Genomic DNA, 19,186 nt, shown 5'->3' on the forward strand with positions numbered 1-19,186 from the left:
TTTTAAAGCACTTCCTAAAATTTTATCATAGAATTAATTTCGATGAGACCAGTTTGGTCCCAGGAACAACCACGGGCTAAAAATGTATTTGTTTATTACACAAATCCTCTTCCTATAACCCACATCACACACATCCCTGTGTGCTCAAATTTTGCTTATTAGTGAAATTAAAATGACTATAATCTTCCTGCAAATGCCTCAAAACAATCCCAGTCCTTGGACTTGAATTGTTGCCTTGGAGTTCTTTGATCAGGTATAATTTCATGACTTGACAAGCCAACCGCATGCTTGACATAAATATGCTGCCATATCAAATCCAACGTTTGTTTGCCACTGTTTGTTGGCAGTCAATTAAATATCCATGGCAGAGAGAAAAGACTTCAAAACAGCCTTCATGAGACCGCACATGAGAACAAAAAGAGGTTGTGACTAATGCAAACCACTCCTAAATCACAAACATGTTTACTACCACGTCAATACAAACTAATATTCATTTTCCCATAGTACTGACGTTTCTCGACAGGTACTCACATGTTGTAGAATAATTAAAAATCCATTGATAACGCAGCTTAGCCTGTGTGAGATTAAGAGCCTCCTTTTAGTTCACGAGTACCTTGTATGTTCTGTATGAGGGACAGCAGTATGGGGGGAAATATGTAACTATGTGAATTAACTACAATTCTCCCTCTCGCATTATTCAGAATTTTATTTCCTGAATCATTTGTTGTTAGGTAAAAGATTATTACAATTGTTGCCGATACATTTTCTGTTAATTGCCTTGTATATTAATTAATCAACTAATCATTTCTTCACTAATCCTTTCCCACTTCCCTGACTAGCACTATACAAAACAGACTTAAGAGAATATGACGTAACACAACCTCAGTCATGTTGTCTCACTGTGATATGCTATTTGCAGTGCTGAAACCCCCTGGCACTGTACCGCACACGTAGGGGCAAAAGAAACCTGAGTACCGGATCCTCGTGACCGGCAGAATGCTCAAAGCGTCACACAAAGTGTCACAAAATGCAGCCGGACACTTCCTACAGTGCCATGCTTTCACCATGCGTTACACACTCGCAGCCGCTGAAATGTCCAGCTCGACATGTCATTCAAGTCAAAATGCCATTTTCCTTTTAACAGGGAGGAAAGTAGAGACTGAGAGAAAAAATGATTCACTTGTTTTTCAACTCAACAATTGAGCTGCTGTTAGCAGAATGTTTTTGCCAATACTTACAATCTTCATGTGATCCTTTTTCAGCACAGTTTTCTCCTCTAGCACTTGATCCTTGTTAAAGCAGAAATGGGCATGCCACAGCATTTAACATATAATGAGACATTTATTCCTTGTTTTGCCACTTTGTTTGAAATGTTTCTATTTAATTGCTCGTTATTTGATTAATAAATATTTCCACTTAAAGTAAATCTCAAAGGATCATTTTAAAATGGTACCCCATACCCCCAGTGGTACAAATAAAACATGCAAAACGAGTAAAGAAAAAATGTGTACTGTGTGTCTTAAGATTTGATGCAGCTGCAGTCCAGTGGGAACCTCAACGACATTTGAGTTCAACAATAAGTCGAATAACAATGTCACATGTTTAAAACAAAAAATCTGAAACAAATAAGACTCCTCTGGAAATTGATCACAGTCTCACCAGTGTTGATCATTATTGATGCGTTTTCAGAAAAATGACACTTCAAGAATACATAAACAGCTAAACTACAAGTCAAAATAGACATTTTCTTGCAAGGTGCACAGCGTTCAAGGTATGCAGGGTCTGGTTTAGTTAGCCAGTCGAGGCCAAACACACACACGTAAACACACCCAAGCTCATACCTATCGTTGACAGGCTTTGACCCTCGTAATCTGCTAGGCCGGAAAGCCTGGTAGAAAGCAGTGGACGGGTTCCTGCATTTTAATGGGGGAGGAAAGAGAGACAAGAGAAACATGAGTAAAGGAAAGGAAACATGTAGGGAGAGAGAGCGAGAGCGAGATAGAGCGAGAGAGAGGGAGAGAGAGAGAGATATAGGTGCTTTGAGAGGGAAAGAGATTATGAATGAGAGTAGAGGAGGATGCTGAACCACACAGAGAGGTCAGAGGAAATGACGATACGACCCGTATTGTCCGGCTGTTTGTAGAAATGACACAGTGACCAGTGCAAGACCAAGGGCATCAGGGCATATTTTTCAAAGTCAAAAAATTCATATAGCGTTTGTGTCTCACTTTCATATCCATCCCGTATGTCTTTCCTCTTCATGTTCATTGTCATTAGAAACAGTATCAAAATAAAACGGAATAATGACCTTGACATAAATGTTTCATTGCTAAATCAACATCGGGTTTCATGAACAGATGTGCTGTAAGATTTGGCAATAACGTCTGTACAACTCATCCATATTTTAGAGGATTGTTACAGGTAGACTCTTGCCATTTATTCCTAAACTAGAAACCCAAAATGCTTAAAGACACTTAAACTTTCGCCATCAGCTATTGACGTTCATTCATTTACTACTCTACAACTCCTGTGTTGAACTCTAAAGAGAGGCGGTGTTCCTGAGGGCAGATAAGATTACGAACCACATCAAATATTTATTAGCATTCAGGTAATTGCTAGCACAGGATGTTAAAGATATAACCTGGCAACAAATCTCAGTCCTGGATGTCCTGGATTTTCAGCATTCATTACCACATAAACAAAACAAAATTCACAAAGCAAGAGATTTGCTCGACACCGGTCTGCATTTAATGCTTTGATTAAGTTTAACTAAAAGCTTTTTATTCAACTGAAAAATAGAGCATGCATTTCAAACTAAAACAACTTTCAGGTAACTGCTTACAAAATCAGACAAGCGCAAATTCATGTCAGTGTCCCTTCTGTCTGCTCTGCAGCCCAACTGTAAAACTTTGTATGAAAAGCTTGTCAAAAGAGCAGGGGTGGTCTAGTAAAGTAGACAGTTTCTCTATATACGAGACCTTGGAGGACCGATAAACAAAAGCAGGTGAGAAAGGAATTCATTCACAAGACTAGAAAAACAGGGTTAACCATCCACTACTGTATTGGTGAGTGTCAAGAGTGGTTTACAGCAGAGTTCTCATATCTTAGCCAATGATTTATCTGCGCCACACCCCACAAACGGCAGCGAGAAGAGTTTCTTCATACACTGGTGAAGTATTTAGACACTGTTGCAACAACATACTTCAACACAAGAAGCTGGGAGCTTGGCTCTCTGAACGAGCCAAAATACCTGGTTTTATTGGGACCGGAGAAGAATTATTCTATGCATGACGAGTTGATCACGCAGAGGAGACAAACAGAAATGTCTGAAGAGAAGTTGAGAGAAAAGCAGTGGAGACAGGGAAAAGGCGTGGTGTGTCAGCTCACATGAACGCCAATCATCAACCTCCCCCTCTGCAGCAGGAATTGTAGGATTGAAGTAGAGAAGTGTGTTTTTCAGTGATTTGTGTAGCATGACGTAGTATACAGTACACAGCACTGTGAAGGCCCACCACATGCATGTTTGGCCTTTTCTCTATTTAATGTGTACTGCACACAGGCCAGAATAAACAACTAGGTATCATCTGTATCCATACTTCTCAGTAGTACTACAGCACATTAAGAATCATTTGACAGAGCCTACACACATCAAAATTATGTAGCTAAAAAGCATATACCTGTACCGCACTGTCAGATAAAGGACTTAAAAACGCAACTTAAATACATCAGGTGTAGTGTGGAAAAGTGAAAAAAAAAAAGTTAAAAGTTTGACAACACAAATACTGATCTGATCTGATAAATCAATAGGCAGACGGACAGGTCATGTGTCATACAGCTGATGAACAATGTAGTCATTAAGTCAAATTAGATCTTGAATTGAACCAATTAATTGATCAGCATAGTCGATCGCCAGAAAAGGAATTGGCAACTATTTACATAATTAACCAATCGTTTTAGTTTTTTCTTCTTTTTTTAATAATAGCACAGCTCACGTTCTCTTAAGTTGCATCCTTAACAGCTTTGGTCGAGTTGAGCTGTCGGAATTTGCAACGAATACAGACAAATTAGTTCCTTAGTATGTAAAAAGGCAGAATATTTATAGGTGGGTATGGAAATTGATAATTCACCTATAGGCCCAAGTAAGATTTGCCAGGAAATATGATGGGAACTCATGTGCGCCCCTCAGGCATTTCAGAGTGCGCTTATCTGTTATGAATGTGACTGATGTGCACACAACTGCACTTGACCTTAAAAGGTGGGTTACAATTGACTAGTTGTTCTTGCTGTTGAGAGAATGATTTAAGTGCCTCTAGCTCAGGCCACAGCTTGTCCACTATTTGCATGACTCCATCTGAATCCAAACAATTTTAGGAGAGTGTTTGAGGTCATTTCTGATACCACCCGTCAAAGTAAAATAGATATGTCGAAAAAAATTTGGTTGACTGAAATGTTATCAGGTTTTTAAAGTTTGAACAGTAATAAACATGATACTTCCGTCTTCCTGCCTATGAATCATTTTAAACCAATAAAAGGTCAGTAATATATCATAAATCAGCAGGTTTATGTGGCCAGAAACTACTTTAATCAACAATTAAAACATTTTATTTTGTGGTAAGTTATTCCAAGAAATCTTATCTGCCAACTGTAAAATGTATATTTTAAATACATTCTGGACAAATGTCTTTGCAGTTAAAGACATTTTGCGTTCCTACAGCAAAGCAAAATCACTGCGTAGCAAAGGTGTTTAGATCATTATTGTACAGTGAGATATTTCGGATAAAAAAAACTGCCAACAATCTGCGCGAGTACCTTACACATTGAGCAATAACCCTGCAAATAGATGCCAAAAAACTGAAGCAAAGTCACACTGAACTGTCAGATCTGAGAGACCGTTCCCTGGTCTCATGATGTATGCTTGACAAGGGATTTAGCTGCCAGAACTTTTGTCAATAGAGAAGCTTTGTTTGTGTCGTAACTCTTTATCACACAAAGAGCCTGTCAAGACAAACATGCACAACTATTACCCAAGGTTTAGGATATTACAGAAATATGATCAGTGATGACAAATGTTTTCAAAACGGAAAAGGTCATTTAAAAATGATTCTATTAAAAGTGATACAACAACAGTGACATAATCATAATGGTTTGATGATGTTCCAACTCCCTGCTGTTGAACAGGAACTTATAAAAAACAAGTATGTCCATAACAATCCCTGTGCTCTGACAGGTTAACAAGCATGGCTCAATATACACAGGATGGAGAATAAGCAGGATTTTCCCTGTAAACCCCAGTGAATCTTTAAGCTGCTGCATGGGCCTGAATGAACACGCGCTCCCTGAAGGTCACTTGAGGAAAGCTTCTGCTTTCATTGGAACGCAAACTAATTGCATTTTCTTCCTTCCATCCCCTTTAAAATAAGTTGTTTTCCTGCAAACGACTCTTTGATGTTGTAGGCAGTGTTAGGCAGACATTATCCCTCCACATGTGACTAGTGTTACACTGTCTACCGATTCTAGAAAGTATCACGGTACAATACCTCATGTTATTAGTATTGGTACTTTAAGAATGACAGTGCTGTATTCAAATATATCAACACACTATGGTACAATAATTCACTCCTGTTGTTGTATGGCTTCTATTCACATTGTGCACTGCCTTGCATTGACATTGTCTAAATGTATATTTGTTTTTAATTAATAATGAAAAGGTTGAGTTCTGTCATCTATTCAAACTTTTCCCAAAGTTTAGGTTTTTGCAGTGGTATTGTTTCAGTAACTATATTGTGATATTTTAGGAAGGTATCGTATCCAAGTCATAATGTATGACTAGGTATTGTGACAACACTACATGTGACTTTATATCTTTATCTTCATGTCATAGATACAAGACTCTCTCCTTGTTCATATCACACTAAGTAAATGTTTTGGCTGAAGCCTGATGCAGGGGAGGCTGGATAAACCGGGCAGAGGGCTGAGATGTGACCCAGCAGATGTAGGAGTTCGTCTCATAATGTAGTGATTAGGAGATGCCGTGGGAGAGAGAGGGAGAGGCTCAATGGCAAACAGGGACCTGACCCTCTGTATAGGGCCTGCAGCCATACGCGAGTCAGGCTAAGTCCCAGCTGTGCAGCCAACAAACCCTGACAACACAACCCTGCCCACACTCCTATGGGAGGCTCCAGCACATAGCACAGAGAAGAGAGGTTTGTTGGGGTATTTATGACTCAGCTTAAAAAAATTCAGTATATAAAAGATCACATCTGAAGCTTTAGCAATGTTAAAGGCAGGCTCGAACACCTCAGCAAAGACGAGCAAGCATGTAAAGTCAGGGAAAGATGAGTGAAAATATGTCACACTGATATGAGCATTCTTGTAAGCAGAGGGTGTTAATTTCTGCTCGGGTTACACATAATTGTTACCATGAGTAAAGATGAGTCAATATAATTCAGGAACTGGGGTGGCGCATTCAGCTGGGTGGCAGCTGATAGCATCAGCCTGGAGCTACAAAGCCACTCTATCTGCTCACTTTCATTGAGCGGGGCTCAAGTTCATTGACTCTGCCGGTTAAATAAAGTGTAGAATTGGTTTCTGAGCGTGACGCTGGCCAAGTGAACTTTGCTATAATGGCCCTCAGGTCCGTCTCTTTCTCAGCTCGTCAGCTGCTGTGTAATAACACTGGCCAGTCACTCTCCAGTGACTTTGCCTGGGGTTGAGCAGGAAGGCCAAGCGAGTGATTTAACATACTGCCGATTCCTGGTGAAGTTGAATAAGAAACAGTCACTATAATTTACAGTATTGCTATTAGCAATGTCTCAGCCTAAATAAGGTGTGTTTTTCACCATCTTCAAAAGAAGGCATCCAATGTATTTAATCAAGTAGGAAGATATGTTACCCATTATCACTATAATGACCAGACTGTTAGGGGTTAACGACCCATCGATCCGTATTCATATATCCATTTCATCAACGATCCAATATCATGGATGCAAAGTGAAAACGTCGATACATATCACCGTCAGCCAGCAGTGCTAGCGATGTAAAGTTGCAAAGAGTTCAGTAATAAAATTGTCAAATCATTGCAGTTGATTTTTGTGAGATAATATAAATGTAAAGGATTGTGTTCGATAGGCATATGATATCGATGTAAGGCAGACTTTGTGATGGTATTGTATCACTTGTGATTTACAACCCTATAGACTATAACAGAAAAGTTTGCCCATACAATAATTAGTATGCCACTTAGTATACACTCTCACTCTGGTCTAAGTGAGAGTATGAGTGGGTTTCTGGGCAGCTTTTGGCAGGGCAGATTTCTATATTAAAGAAAAACATTAAAAACATTACCATACATTCCTTTAGTTTATTACACATGGTCCCAGAAGGAGCCATTCTTTTAACCATGGAAATGTTATTGCAACTGTTCAATACCATAATCTGGACATTCATATCTCTGTGCAGATAAAGCACTAGTAGATTCCTGTGACAAATTACAAACAACTGCTTTTACATACCGTACACTGGGTGTGTTTTGTAGGCATTACATTGACTGCCCTAAAACATTCCTAGATCTAAAGCTCTAGTACAGCAAGCGTACAGTGCAACGTTTTCCTTTTGCACGTCTTTGTATGTGAGAAATGGATAATAATTTAAAAACACCCGATATCTTTTGACAAGTTGGACATAAAAAAAGATATGCCTTTTTGGTCATTCTTTAAGTCAAACAAATTCTTTAATTGTTTTTCACACTTTGTCTCTGTGTTTTCCTGCTTTCTCTAGTCTCTTTAGTTTAGTTCAAGAGCATTACTATTATATATTTTATTTCACAGCACTTTTCTAAGGAACAGCATATAATTGAGTGCTGTACTAATACCAACAAAGTTAATGCCATGTTAACCCTTAAGCGCATTTAATTATTTCTAAGTTTTTTTTACAATACAAAAATAAAGGAAGTAGTAAATGTAAATGCAAATTCATGGCCTCTCACACTCATGAAATGAACATCCCAGGGACTGTCACATTGACAAACATGTTTGTTGTAATCCTACTTCAATGCCAATGCACTGCCCTTCCTTGTTTCAGCTGCAGTGTCTGCTGAGGTGCATTCACTGACATCACAGGAATATTTTCCATTGTTTGGTGTGGAGTCTTTCTGGCTGACCTTGTTCCAAGCCGCAGTCGGAGCCAAGGGTAGCAAAGTGGGAAAAGTGGAAGAGCAGCAAGAGTACAGAATGTAGAAATCAAAAACATAGATAAGATAAGTGCACTGCTTCAACATGTGATGTTACTTTCCACCTGTGTCCCTGTTTTACATTTATAGATAAGAATGTGGGTGAAATGTTTTAACATGTTCAACCTAGAGGCTGACTCAGATGAGAAATACAGAGGCATGACGATGTGAAAGTTCAGACTGAAGCAGTTATCACACCTCACTATAGTGCTAACCAGCAGGTCAACAGGCCTGATGATGGTTCTTATAAGGCTTTAAAAGAGTCCAAATAAGGCCGCTGATTATCACAATGACAACTTCAGCATTTTTGCTAAAGAAATCAAGTGAGCAGAGTCTGATTCTTCTTAACACAAAGTTCTGAAAATAATTATAATTTCCTATGTGGTAGTAGACACGTACACACACGTACGTGCACACACACACACACACACACACACACAAAATCATCTGTCCTCACTGGGTGAAAAAGAGGACAAGTTCAGGCACTTATGACGAATCAAACATGATTTCGTAATAAGCTACGGTGCCATTTGTTTGGCATCGCCATTTCGAATGAGCAAATAAACCGTTGTCAGTCTTAGTCAGCCGCAATGATTCACGTCCGTTTCCTTGCTAAGACCTGCTCATTGTAAGACACTGGAGGAAGTTGGGGGCAGAGAGTCGTTCAACGCTGACGAGAGGTGACACTCGAGACTAAGTTGAATTGAGAAAAAGAAGAGTAAGAAGACAGAGGAAGTGCTCGACAGAATTCGAAAGCAGACATCAAAGCAAAGCAGGAAACGTAGGTTCTTGCAAAGCCCGCGCCTTTCTCCGCTGAAGACAGGGGGGGGGGAAAGCACCCTGAAGAATTTGCATTACAGTGTCGCTTTTAGATTCAACTTGCACAACAGATGTAACCTTGGTTGGCCTTCAGAGCAGGTTGCGCTCATGTTAACTTACTTGTTGAGAAATTGTGGGGGAAAAGCAATTGAGAGTGAATCAACTGCTGAACCTACGTAACCTGACACAATTGATAGATTTAATGAATATGAATCTTTAAGAATATAGATATTGATACCAAATGTGTTATCAATTCATTGTTTAAGTCACTGCAAAACAGTCAAGATAAAGAAATCAGCTTCTGTAGAAGTCACCTTGGGCTTTAGCATGTTACGATGGAAATCTCTCACAATTTAATAGAACAAATAAATTATCGATTTATCAATTATTTTTGATTTAATCAAAATAATAATGGCAAGTAATGAAAATTATCATTCATTGCAGGTCTCATTACAACTTTCATTACTTCCCATTTCAATATAAGATTATTTATAATTCTCAAATATCGATAATCAGCCTCAAAAAAAAAAAATCTAGTGCCACTTTGGTTTTAGTATTACAATCTACTCCTCTTCATTTCTCAGTTGAGAGAAAGGTTAATTGGAGAAATATGTCATCCATACATTGAAAACAGTCAAATGAATTCAAGGACTATCTTCTATCCTTAAAGTGATTAGTCTCACTGTGTGAACATAAGTACCCAAAGACAACCCCTTTGTAAGAAGTTTGAGGCAGTGAATGGTAAATGAAAAACACACTGAAGGAAAAACTCCCAGACCCTGGAGACGCCGAGAAGAAGCCAAACATGAACACCCCCTAAAATCTCCAATTCACTCTTTCTTCAAACTTGGAGACTCTCTTCAACTCTCTCAGCCAATCCCACACCGTCATACCACGACACAAGCACACGCACACGCACTAAAGAACAAATGAACAGTCACAAGCACCAGTGAACAGACCAGTAGACGACACCCATTGAAAGCAAGCGAGAGCCCAGAGAGGATGGATGACTCAAATGCAGCTGCCTGCCATGCTTTCCACACATCCTCATTACTCACTATTCAGTCATCTCAGGGCTCCAGGGGGGGCGCAGGCACTGAAACCCTGTTGTTAAGCCCTTGCTTCCCACTCTGGGAGACTGAATGGCTGAGACACACAGCTTCACATTTTCTCCCGCAACTGGTTAGCCTTTTTAAAAAAGACATTTATGTCCTACAGACTTCCAGTAAAAAAAAAAATCCTCCATGACTAAAAACCAAGCTCGGATCTGTGGTCAGCTTTAAAAAGTCTACAAAAAAAGAATTCTCTTAGAACTGCTGAATCACCAAACCACTTCCACTTACTCCCAATTGATTGAAAGTCTGAGATGGGGCCAGTTCTGCCCAGTGGCTGTTTTCTCTCTTTCACTTCCTCAACTTGGTATCAGAATATCTGACTTTACTGTAAACCAACAGGCTAAGACACAAACAAAATCGGAAATACAGAAGAAACACTGAAGCACCACAAATTTATAAATATCTTTTTGTCTAAGTCTTTTAACACATCACCCTCCATGCTGCAGTTTTAGGTCAGCAACAACAGCAGCAACCATATGTCAATGTTACAGCCAGAAGCTACAGGTGTTTATTTTGGAACTTCAACACCCCAATACTGTTGTTGTAGTGGTATAAAAACAATTTTCAATGTGAGTAAAGTAATAGGGCTTTACTGAATGTAAATGTTTTTGTAAGTTAGTAATAATGATACTGTACGACGAATGTGAACCTTAACAGGGAAAATTTGAACTAAAGTATTTTCAGTGTGGTAACATATTTGTGACATGATCGCCGACATTCACCTTCTCCCACCGAATGTTCAGCTCAGTCCAACATTCATATGCCCATTGCCAAAAACAATACACAGGGAAATTGGGGCAAACCCAACCCAATTCAAGCCTGTGGGAATTTTGAGAAATGAAAGCGCCTGTATATTTCCAACAGGTAACTGCAGCCTCATTCCCTTTTTAATACTCACTCCAGAACATTGTTAGAAAGGCACACATTATTGGCCACACATTATTGGCCACACTTGTCTCTTCTTCCCCGATTCCCTGATTGTGATTATGGAAACATGAGTTTTAGTCCAGGGGCTATTCTGGCTTTTTAAGATTAAATAATTTCTTCTAAAACTGTCTAATTTGCATGAGACTAATCTAAACATGACTGACGGCCCTTAATCATTTTGTAACCGATGAATATTATGGTTGGGCGATACGTTGAAAGGAGCCAGTTGAGGTGGTTCGGGCATCTAGTAAGGATGCCACCTGGGCGCCTCCCTAGGGAGGTGTTCCAGGCACGTCCAGCTGGGAGGAGACCCCGGGGAAGACCCAGGACTCGGTGGAGAGATTATATCTCCTCACTGGCCTGGGAACGCCTCAGGATACCCCAGTCGGAGCTGGAGGATGTGGCCCGGAGAAGGGAAGATTGGGGTTCCTTACTGGAGCTGCTGCCCCCGCGACCCGATCCCGGATAAGCGGTAGACGATGGATGGATGGGTGGATGGGTGGATGGATATGTTTAAGTTTTCCAACCGGCCACCGTCAGCACATCAACCAGCGATTGCTGATATAGTCAATTCTCAAATTGTTCACATCCCTAGCCAAAGTTCCGACACATCCACTGGAACATTTCATAATCCCTCAGCTCAACGTAGCCCAACTTTCTCCATGTACGAGACTGGTAACAAGGACAAATGCGTTACTTAACATGCTGCAACCACTCGAAAGAGGAGTCTAACCTGTTCTGTACACACTTGAGAGTGAGATAATTTCAGAAAAGACAACAAACACCAACAGTTTACACACTGTCCTCATTCCTGGAACAGCCTGCAACATACTCTGTGGCTGCTTCAATAGTCTTGTTTCCAGCACAAACTGGGTTAGTTATGGTAGGCCTGGCAGCCAGGAGCGTGGTTGTTTATTTGCTTTGGCAGGTCCACTCTAATTGGAAGTAATCCCATGACCACATCTTGCTGAGATAACAGGGTGGGTTTTGCTATGCTAACTTATTCAACCACTTTACCTCACACTGTTGGCCTATTTAGATCTTTGAATATGTATTAAAAAAAAATAACAAACTTGACATGTTTTGAAATCAAGCACAATTCACTGTACCGTCCCAAAATGAGGCCATTATTTTGGGCTCTGCCTCCTTGCCGGAGAGGAGCGTGGTCTTCGGGAACAGCACCAAATTAGTTGAAAACTGTTAATGAGCACTATGAGGGTAGTTCCAGGAGACATCATTAAAACCCAACTCCGGTCAGATATTATGCTTCTAAAATAAAAATTATAGTGATTGTACAACACCAAAAATGTTACTCCAACTTAAAAGCAAAGAGAAGACAGTTTTGTATTTGAAGTGAGGATTCTCCCTTTTATTAATTAAACTAGAAAAGACAATGATGTGAATGGGAATCTAAAAATTGCATCAGCAGTTCAGAAGCAGAGAGTGTGTTCACTGCTCAGTTAGGGAGAGACAAAAAACAAGAGCCAGAGAGACAGAACAGACACATTAGAGGGAGACAGACAGGAGGCAGGTCCAAAAACAGAGCTGGTGCAGACCCGTCTGCTCAGCCCAGGGCGTCCCACAATCACAGCCAGTCAGGGCTCCTGGAATGTGTCCCCTGGAAGTTCAGGAAGGTCAGCTATCTGTGTAAAATAAGCTGCTCCCTTGTTTCCAGGTACTGCGGCAAACAAACTACAACCCCCGACGCCACACACGCACACACACGCCCGCCCCATCCCAAGCCTGACTCTCCATCCCACCCTGTCCTCACTCTCTCCCCCTTTGTGTTAAACTGTCAAACTGCCAAGGGGTAAAATGGACGGAGGTGCTACAGTACAAGTATATTCAGACTAACGATCAATGGAGGTAGGCTCTTTCTACAATAAAATAAAGTTTCAATAAAATGACATGTTCAAAAAGAAAACGTTTTCAAAATGTGGTATTATATAAATTATCTTACGGACAAAGATTTATCCCATAAGTTGAACGAGCCTGGGGAGGTCATTTAAGCAGCTGTTGTAGACGAGCAAGTGTTGAATATTTCGATATTGTAAATTCTGTAAAGGAAAGAGTTGGCAACATTGGGCTGGGCCTTTCAGTTGGATCATTTTAAATATAAAGCTTACTCTTGTTGGCCTCTCCAATGTGACCTACGCAAGCTTTAACATGTATGTATATATCATGTATATGTTTATATTCTTATCTAAAATGGGAAGAAAAAAACCCGTTTTGACAATTTGCTATTATTCTAGGCACGTAAAACAAGTGCCTACACCGTTTTTAAAGCTATCAGCAACAGCGGGGGTTAAACCTCTGCTCATGTCCCCAACATTTAAAACTAATGCTTGTCCCACTGAACAAAAAGTACACACTGCAAGTGTCTCTTCACAAGATTACTCTCAGTTGAACCATTGTTTTTCAAACTGCAGGAGCCTCTGCACTCACCCCAGTTGGAGATTGACGACTCACAATTTCCACCAATTTGAACTCGCACACACTTTGCAACGGACCTTTCAGAAAACTTCCAATCAGATTACAACTTCATGTGAAATTCAATGTGTGCGAGGAGCCATTAATATAGTTGGTATTTGAGTTTCCACAATTACAGTGTGACATCACATATCGGCTATCGGGCAAGTCGAGCAAGTTTGTAAATATGGCAGCTGGTTTACTTTCCTTTTCTTGTCCCAAGTTCATCGGTTTGTTTGCTGATACAAGCGGCAATCTTTTATTCTGGCGGAAACAAACTCAAGTTTATAATACCGTGCTTGTGACTAGATGGTGGTAGGTTTGAATCCCCATACTGACAAAGAACACTCAGGCTTGTATTTCATACGCTTTAGTAGCCAACAGCAGAATGTGGCTGAACTGGGTCTCAAGTTTGTGTCAATTTCAAAAAGCCTTGAGGTGCAAACCTACTTATAATCATCCATGGAAGATATTCACTTGATACAACACGACTACCATACCTCAAGAAAAACAGCAACCAACAGTGTCAAGTTGTTCTGTGAGAGAGAGGGAGGGTGTTCATGCCTCTAGCACACAATTCAGACAGCAAGGGAACAGTTAAATGAAAGCAAGACAGTATTGTAAAATGTGGCGGTATGGTGACAAAAGGAGGATTGTTACCACCGTACTAATGAATCCAGGGGAAAAGTTCATATTTGGTATGTACATAATTCTTCGATGATCTATTATTTATTCACATCATCAATCAAATTTTGATTATAGCTTAATGTCTTTGGATAAAATGTTATAATATAGAGTAAATGATATAACATTAACTTCAGACAGCAATTCTTTCCACTGTAAAATTTAAATACTTCTGTTCTTCAGCTTGAGAAATGTAATCTATGACTGAATAATAATTAATACTCCTAATTGAGAGAATACAAGGAGCGGGGAGGATTGTCTGTCCTGTAAGGAGTAATTGAGTTAAAGGCCAAAAGCTTCCATTGAGGGGGAACTCATTTGTCCCAGGGGCAGCCTCATCACTTTATTTGGCAGAGCAGCCTGAGCAGAGATGCTAACCATTCCAAGCTGAGGGGAAATCATTCTAATCTCACGACTCCACACCCACAATGCTTTGTTCTACTTTTGTGATGGACTCCCAACTCAAAACAGAACCAAACAATGAAACTTGGAACAGATTATTTGCACAGAACAATGCACCTCTGACAAGAAGAGTTAGAAAAATGTGTCCCGTTATAAATTAGGGAGGGGGGTTGCATGAAATATGTTTTTTGGGTGCTAGCTGAGATTTACAAGAAAGTTATGCGTTAATGAGGCATTTTAAGTAATGAGTGCCAACTTGCCTTTGCGCCCCACAACTGCAAGTTTTGAGGTGAACCAAAATGTAACATATTAGGGTATGCATGTGCATGTATGCACCAGGCAGAATCCATATAGAAAATTGACAAAACAGTTCCACTATTCTCAATTTTTGGGGAAAGTGTTAAGAGGGAGCTTATCCAGTCTATATATAAAAGTTGTCACAATGTTATTTTCAAACATAGTTAGTTTATAGTTACCAAGCACGCGGAAGCAAAGTTTGGTGCAAAGTGATCAACCATCAGGAAGAATGGTCAAACCATCAAGTTTTTACCAATATTCAAGTCGGTGTCGAATCGACTTGCACTCAGTTTCTTATTTTGTTGAAACCAATGTTTTTTTTAATGGAAAATAGCTCCAAAACATTTATGCTGACTGATTTAAAAGGCAAGTTACATTTTAATTATAGCCACCCTATGTTGGATTCTATTTCACAAACCTTTTTCTTTTTTAACTTAAGACAAGTCTGCAGTTTCAAGTCTCTATAATATACAATCTCACTGGAAAATTAGGAAGTGTGCGAAAAAGAAAAAGACGGAGCTTAAACTCCTAACAGGTCAGCAACTAGTCAACACTTCGTTAAGCTGATGTGTCAACATGGACATGCACAGGCCTAACAAGGACAGGCAGACAGCGTCCTGCTGATTCAGTCTGGCCATGTTATCACTGCCACAGACACAGGTGGCTTACGTGCCTACTATCATTGCAACAGGTGTGCGTCTGTCCTCTCCACCTCCCTGACATGTCCTGTCCTGTCCTGCTGCCAGCATCACCATAGCTACACAGACAGCCACTGATGTCACTGCTCACACATAATACACACACAGAAGTATAAGGAATATCTGAACTGTGAGTGATTAAAATCTGGCCTCAACCTCCAAAAGCACACACAAACACGTCCTTCTCAGGCTGTACCATTCATAATAAGCACTGGAAAAAAAGAACAGAGCACACTGATAAACACAGAGGGAGGTTTTGGGAAAACAGGACAGACTATGTATATGTGTCTGTCTGTGTGCATACTTGAGCTCCCATCTAGGTCATTCTTGGCTCACACATTACCTCTCCAACTCTGCTTGCTTTACCTGCAAAGAGTGGCAACACTTCAGATCAAGCTGTGTGAAGACAGACCCTAAAAATAGCTACAGTGTGTACATTAGAAGAGCTCTGAAAGCAAGTGATGAGTCTGTATTTACAAGGTATAAAGTTGGGAGGCTGGGATCGCTGCCCAGGGCAAGTATGCTAACCGTCTCTCCTAGACAGACAGGAGAATAAAAACAACCGGCAACCTTAGAAACAGAACTAAAAAAAGTGTTTTGTTTAATTGAGGCTTAAGTACAACCAAACAATTATAGTGTGAATAACTTTAGCACTGAAGGGAGAGGCTTTCTCCACAGTGTGGAGCATGACCACACTGCAGCAGAATGCAACAAGAATGTTTAATATGAGGGCAAACTTCCAGAAACACAGTTTTTCAGTGCTGCTCCAAGTAAAGAATTTATGTTTTTGCTCATAGACAAACTGATATCAATACTATAATATTGCATTACCGATTGTCCACAGCTGAACAAAAAAAAGCAGTTAACAACGTTTATGGAAGTGGACTCATTTCACATAGGCTCTTTTTTGTATTATGCCCTCTTACCTGTCCTCATCCACATCCATGGTAATATGGATGCCAAACAGGCTGTTGACAGCTGGAGTTGGCAGGTTGAAGCCCTCACGGATGAAAGGGATAACACCATCTTTCCCTGGCACCACAATGGCATGGCGCTGAGGTAGGGCATCAGACTTCTGCCTGCCATCTTCTGCATGGATACTGAAGATCGAGGGAAAGCCTGTTGTTGCTCCTCCGTGGGCTCCTTGGTGCTGCTTGACAAGTCCTCCTGTGCTGGGTGCCTGACTTGGCGCTCCTGGGGGGTTGTTATTGGTGGAACTGGGCACTGTGGCAGGTGCGTTCTGGACACTGTTGTGGGAGGTGGTGGTAGGGACAGAAGGTGCAAGGGCAATGCCTAACCCTCCTGAAGGCTGAGTATGGCTGACATGCTGCTGTTGGCCACTTCCTGGAAGGATGGGTGCCATGGCTAATGTATTGCCCACTTGCAGCAGAAGGCCCTGGGCTGAGGTTGCCTCTCCACCAAGCCCTTGGGCTCCTGGACCAGCAGGGGTGATTAGAGGAGATGGTAACTGGCTGGTCAGAGGCCCCACAGAGAGGGCCGACATGGGAAGATTTTGAGTGCTTGAGACAAAGTGCTGCTGGCGATAGTCCAGCTGGCCAGCTGAGAGGCCAGTAGGATGAGAAGAATAGGCAAACTGTTGGGCCTGCATGGCAGGAGGCATAATGGGAGACTTCTGATGCATGGCACCATGATGCACACCATTGAGGCTGTTAGAGAGGAAGGTCTGGGGTGCAACCGTCTGCATATTGACCTGAGCCTGTTGTGATGCTGTAGTTGTATACCCTGTGGGGTGGAAGGCACTTGCTCCGCTCCCTATCTGAGGAGACAAGCTGTAGCCTTGTTGCAGAGGCTCTGAAGGGTGTGGGTGGTTGGGGTGCGCAATGGAGTAGCCACTGTCTGTGGGGTTCTCCGAAGCGTGTGCAGAAAAAGCACTGCTAGTAACCACAGAGTTACAGGTGGGTCCTAGCCCACTGTCCCGGTCTATACTGTGATCAAGGGTTACCGCTGGTTTTATGCTATCCACAGTCCGATTAACATTTGAATCTGAATCTCTCTCATAGAACTCAGTGCATGTCCACCTGCCCCGTCTGAAGGGCTCTCCAGTACCATGGTCAAGTTTAATGACCCTGAAACGGGAACTACAGCTGGTGTTCACAGGAGCTGTGTGAGCCACACTTGCAGCAGGGATTGTATTGATGACTGGCGGATGGGTGGCTGGGCTCGGAACAAAGGGCTGAGTGGTAGCTGGCACAGGCACACTTCCTCCTAAATTATGTGGGGTGACACGACCAGTGCCTATACTTTTATATGAGAGCCCCCCGTTGACGGGACCTGTGGAGGGCGGTTGGCCCTCCGGAGGCTCCCCCAACGTTACGTTGTTTAAAGTTTCTTCAGATGAACTCCTCTCACACACCCCGAGGTCTGCCCGAGAAACGTCAAATATTTCCGAGGACACGTCCTCTGTCCGGGACTCGTCCGGATCGTCCAGGCTCTCGGTGTCGTCGGTGATGCTGCTGGCCGCCACCTGAGCCTGCGTTACACTCGTGATCTGGAAACAACTTTTCTTTTTCGCCGGCATTTTCGACATGTTGACGATCTTCGTCAAGTCTGTCTGCTCCCCAGATGAAACAAAGTGCTGGACTAATGTCTTGCGAAGTAATTCACAGTTGAGGGATATGACACAGACACGTACCGTCACAGGACATTTCCATACCGTTCCTCTTCCTCTCTCTTGTCTGAGAAAAGTGTCACAACCGGGGCCAGACCCTGCAAAACTCCCGAAACGTTCCGCGGCGACTGCTACCCCGGTCTCTCCGACACCCCGTCGGCCTTCCTTGTGTCCCGGCAGCGGAGTTGCAAACAGGCCCCTGTCAAAGTTCTTGTTCAGCAGCTGCCACCGGTACTTTAGTCTGAAGCGGGCCCGGTCTCGCAGCCCACTGTTCTCTCTATAAATGTATTTCTCGCCGACTAGCCAAGTTAGCTGATGTTAGCTAGTTTTCCCTACCTCGGTACCAGCATGTGCGACATCATGATGTAAACAAATCCATTGTCTTTCCAAAAAGAACATATAGTCCAGCGGTAGACAGAGAAAACGTCTCAAAGTCGGTGAAGTTTTGCCTCTCGCCGTGTGTACAGCTCACTTTTGGCAGCTGCTACTAGCAGCTAGCTGACAGATAACCACTTTACCACAGTCAGTAGAGAAGTAAGCTAACGGGTAGCTAACTCCTGCCTGCCGCTCTTCTGACCCAACCACTCGACAAGATGGCAAGAGCGAAGTGCATCCTGGGTATTGAGGTCAATCTAGTTTTCTGTTATCTATAAAATATATATTTAGAAATCCACGACAGCACAAACATGTATTGTATGTACCGTTTGTGCAGTTTTTGAGGCTGTTAACAATTTTTTAAAAATCCAAATTAGTTTTACATGGCTAAAAAGAATTTATGTCGCCGTTGTCACTTCCGGTTAACCCACCCACCGGTAGAAGCAGGAAAGAGTTCGCCAGCCGTCGACAGATGTTTATTCATGTCCAATCATATTACAATTTTGGGGAAATGTGTAGAATTGGGTAGGTATTAAAATAGAAA

At 41.6% G+C, this 19,186-nt stretch overlaps 1 protein-coding gene across 2 annotated transcripts in view; it reads right to left on the reverse strand.

The window, feature by feature from the left end:
* The window catches only part of tsc22d2 (TSC22 domain family 2), a 32,483-nt gene extending 13,604 nt beyond the window's left edge, over window positions 1-18,879 (reverse strand). Inside the window, exons 1-2 of one of the 2 annotated variants that reach the window (XM_029429284.1) lie at window positions 16,565-18,879; window positions 1,842-1,913 (exon numbers count right to left, since the gene is read on the reverse strand). In XM_029429284.1, coding sequence (XP_029285144.1) covers window positions 1,842-1,913; window positions 16,565-18,186 — 1,694 coding nt within the window. In that variant the 5' untranslated portion in view covers window positions 18,187-18,879. The remainder of the gene's footprint in view (window positions 1-1,841; window positions 1,914-16,564) is intronic. The other variant, XM_029429285.1, reaches the window with a different exon arrangement.
* Between the last annotated feature and the right edge of the window lie 307 nt (window positions 18,880-19,186).

The sequence above is a fragment of the Cottoperca gobio genome, chromosome 4 (genome assembly GCF_900634415.1).
Source record: "Cottoperca gobio chromosome 4, fCotGob3.1, whole genome shotgun sequence".
Lineage (NCBI taxonomy): Eukaryota > Metazoa > Chordata > Actinopteri > Perciformes > Bovichtidae > Cottoperca > Cottoperca gobio.